This window comes from Artemia franciscana, chromosome 19 (assembly GCF_032884065.1).
Source record: "Artemia franciscana chromosome 19, ASM3288406v1, whole genome shotgun sequence".
In the NCBI taxonomy this organism is placed as follows: Eukaryota; Metazoa; Arthropoda; class Branchiopoda; order Anostraca; family Artemiidae; genus Artemia; species Artemia franciscana.
In genome coordinates this window covers 29,976,193-29,980,042 of record NC_088881.1, presented here as the reverse complement: position 1 = coordinate 29,980,042, position 3,850 = coordinate 29,976,193, and the positions used below count along the sequence as shown (strand labels likewise).

The 3,850-nt window shown below is 33.0% G+C and overlaps 1 protein-coding gene across 9 annotated transcripts in view; it reads right to left on the bottom strand.

Moving 5' to 3' along the window:
- The window catches only part of LOC136039538 (prominin-like protein), a 150,731-nt gene extending 147,957 nt beyond the window's left edge, over positions 1-2,774 (bottom strand). For 5 of the 9 annotated variants that reach the window (XM_065723358.1, XM_065723352.1, XM_065723356.1 and 2 more), the window contains exon 1: positions 2,631-2,757. Coding sequence is in view for 4 of the 9 variants with exons in the window: in XM_065723349.1 (XP_065579421.1) it covers positions 2,662-2,680 (19 nt within the window). In the remaining 5 variants the exon portion in view is untranslated. Of the gene's footprint in view, positions 1-2,630 lie in introns of all 9 variants that reach the window. The other 4 variants (XM_065723349.1, XM_065723351.1, XM_065723347.1 and 1 more) reach the window with 2 other exon arrangements.
- Positions 2,775-3,850: the final 1,076 nt, after the last annotated feature.

Genomic DNA, 3,850 nt, shown 5'->3' with positions numbered 1-3,850 from the left:
AAAGATTGTTATTTCTTTCTAACTTTTCTTTCTTTTTTATTAAGTATTTTTAATATTATTTAGTAAGTATTTACATCTATAAGTTTATTTCTTAAATTTAGCATTAAATTTTTAAAATAGCCATGCTCCTTCTCTCTCTAGAAGGAAATGATTGCTAAAACATTTTGTTTCGTAAATGTGAAACCTTGCAAAATCTATCTTTTGCTTAAATGAAGTACAACAGAACTGCTTCCACCTTCACAACTTTGCTCAATCCCAATTTAAGAGGGTTCAAAAGTGCAAATACATTTCCTAAATTTAGAAAAAAAAACCAATAGATATGGCTTAAAATTCTACTCAAATAACAGAAATTGCATTTAGGATAAAAACAGAGACAAAGGAACTGGTGACTGAAAACTAAGGTAAAATGTTGTTTTGTCAAAATTTCAATAGATAAAGACCAGTAAAGTAGGAAAATCTTTAAGACTTAGAAATCAGAAGAGGGTTAACATAAAAGCTTGGTAATAACTTCCCAGAGTGTGTTTATGCCCCTGGATTCAGTTTTTTAACCTAATCAGGGGTGTAATTTGCTATGGGGCAAGGGACAACTGCCCATTCCAGACCTTGGTTTGCCCCCCTCAGCTGAAATTTAGTTTCTTCAAAAATCTTGTCAAAAATTAAGATAAGCCTGCATAATTCAAGCATCAACAGAAACAGATCAGTTTTTTTAGTTAATATTTACCTTTATAGTACTATAAAGCATCTTTATAGTACTTTTATAGCACTTTATGGCGCCTTTATGGTATCAAATGGTTCATTTTTCAGTTTTTACAGTCATGCTGACATGATCTGGGAAAACTGACTCCAACTTTGCCCCCTCCCCCAATGACTTTGACAAAATTACACCACTGAAACAAACCCCTTTCTAAGGTAGCAAAAAGTAGCTAAACTAGAATTTTACCAATTATGTTGAAAGTTGACAATTTATCCATACTTAGCCTTTACTAGGCAAATTTTGCTTGAGTAAAGGCTAGGCAAATGCACTGGCTATGTGTTCTACCACCTTTTTCAGAGGTACAGGTATGCTTATTACTCTCCAAAAAAAAAAAAACATGGTAAAATTCTAGTTTAGCTACTTTTTACTGTCTTGGAAAGGGGCTTGGTTAGAAAAACAAAGCTTTTAGTAATGAATACAGGGTCAAAAACATACTTTGGGAAGGTATTGCCAAGGTTTTATGTCAACCCTCTTCAGATTTCTAAGTCTTAGAAATGTGTCTACTTGACAGGTCTATAACCTACCTATTGAAATTTTGACAAATCAGCATCTTACCTTAATCTTCATATATCAGTTTCTTTTTCTCTCGTTTTAGTCCCAAAAATGCAATTCTTGTTATTTGAACAACATTTGGAATTTTAAGCCATAGAATTTTTTTCTAAATGCACATCTGTTTGGTATCTAACAAGAAAAGCTGATTCAAAGCTTATTGAAAAAGTACAAAAACAGGCATCAAAATTTTTTTCTTATTTGAAGTGCTTCCCTTATGAGCATAGATTAAGATATTTGAGCTTACCATTGTTGCAACTCAGGAGGGATAACTTGGACTTATTTAATACATTTCAAATGAGCCTATTAAGGTGTTGATAATTTGTCTTCTACTGATTTCTATCAGTTTAGCCATTATTCAATCAGTCCATTAGATCATGAACATGTTACCTGATCATGTTATTTCAAGAAATAATGTTAGCCTATAGCTTTTAAAAGAGCTTTGGTTGGAACTCTTTTTATGAAGGGTAGTATATAGAACAATAATATTCATTGCATTTGTATATTTTATTACTCAGTGCCAATCAAAACCCAGGGGTTCAGTTCTTGTAGGCTATATTGTGTTTTGTGTAGCCTATTATTGCTTACTGTTTTGTTTAGGCCTACTGTTAATTTATAACAAGACAAGTCTAAGGCTTACTCCATTTTTGTTTAAAATAAATAAAAATAAGATAAAATTCTAGTTAATTGACTTCTTGCTATCTCAGAAAGGGTTCAGGTTAGGAAAATGAAACTTCCAGGAATGAATCTACAGACTAAAGTATGTCTCAGGAAGGTATTTTGAAGCAACTACCTCTACTCCTTCTCTCTCTAGAGGGCCCTGACCTTTGATGACCTATAAAAATATGTGTTTTATAAAAGTGAAACCTTGTAAAATAGATCTTCTGCTTGATTGAAGTACAAAAAAATTGTTTTCAGCTTCATAACTTGCTCAATCCCATTTTATAAGGTTTTAAAGATATGCAAATACATTTCCAAAATTTTGAAGAAAAAAACATTGATATGGCTCAAAATTCTACTCAAATAACAGGAATTGCATTTTCAGAACTAAAGGCAGAGAAAAAGCAACTAGTAACTGAAAATTAAGGTAAAATGTTGTTTTGTCAAAATTTCAATAGGTATAGACCTGTCATGTAGGCAAATTTCAGGTCCCTCTAGAGGGAGAAGGATTGGAGGTAAGTACTTTTGAAATACCTTCCCAGGACATACTTTAGCCTGTAGACCCATCACTGGAAGTTTCCCTAACCTAACCCCTTTCCAAGATAGTGAAAAGTAGGATAGCTAAACTAGAATTTTATCAAAAATATCAGTATTTAAACAGACCTACCATTAATGTACAATATAATTTATTCACTTGCCAAAAATGTTAAAGTCCATCCATTTCACATACTGTTCTAACAAATTGTTCAACAAAAACAAAGCTCTGAAGACTCGTCCAGTGTTTTCATATCTCTAGTGTTGTTTTTACAGTGATGATAAATAATTTAATTTCGCTTTCATTTCCAGCACAGATGACACTATTTTGCTGGTTTCACATTAGCTAAATAATCTTTAACACTTGCTCACTTAAAGCCCTTAAGCCCCATAAGCACCGTGACCTAACCTACTTAAGGTCAAAAGCATAATCCAATTATAAAATTGAAAACATTCCGTCTTGATATGTGTAACGTAACCAACTTAGAAGAAAAACGATTTGAATTGGACCACTTAGCGTAGGCAACTTGGTGGTAATATGAAACCGGGGTAACCCGGTTTCACATTGCCACTACATTGTCTACGCTAGGTGGCTTACGCTAGGAATTTTAAGCAAATTAGTTTCACACTGATATTTTCCTACTATGCCAGTTCAACACAGGCTAGATAGATTGTTCATACTTGCTCAACTGAGCTCCGTAATAATAATAAAAATCTTTATTCTTTCCCTTTATCACAATGCAATAACATGGGGGGATATGCATATGGTGCGTAAGCGCCATATGCTTCGCAGCGTAGGCTACAAGTGGCTTAAACTATGGACCTTAAGTAATTTGTTTCAACAGTGAAATTTTCCTACCTGTCAGCTCCACACAAGCTAAATTGGTTCTTCATAATTGCTCACTTAAGCCTTGTCAAATTACTACATAACTCACTAAATCGCTCTTCAGATATTTAACTTTTGTAATCTGTTGGCATATGCACTGAATAGACTACCATTTGTAGCAATCCTATTTGAAATGTTTCAATGTACATGAAAATCTATTTTTCGTTCAAAAATAAAGCCATCAAACAAAGCTATCAGAACAGATTTGAAACTTTACAAATTTCATCCTTGAGTGAGATGGTGACATAAGACAGTGACCAAGGTCCCAAGGTTAACATTAATAAATTTTCTCTTTACCTATATAAATCATTTTTTTTACATCAGAAAATGGAAGTTTCCAGCAACATTTTTTGACATCTGTAGAAAAGACATTATATCAGATGTACAAACATTATATCCAATAGTGGTCAAGCTGCTATTCGGTTTGACTTGTTACAATTCATCTTTTCATCGTAAGTAGCCTATCT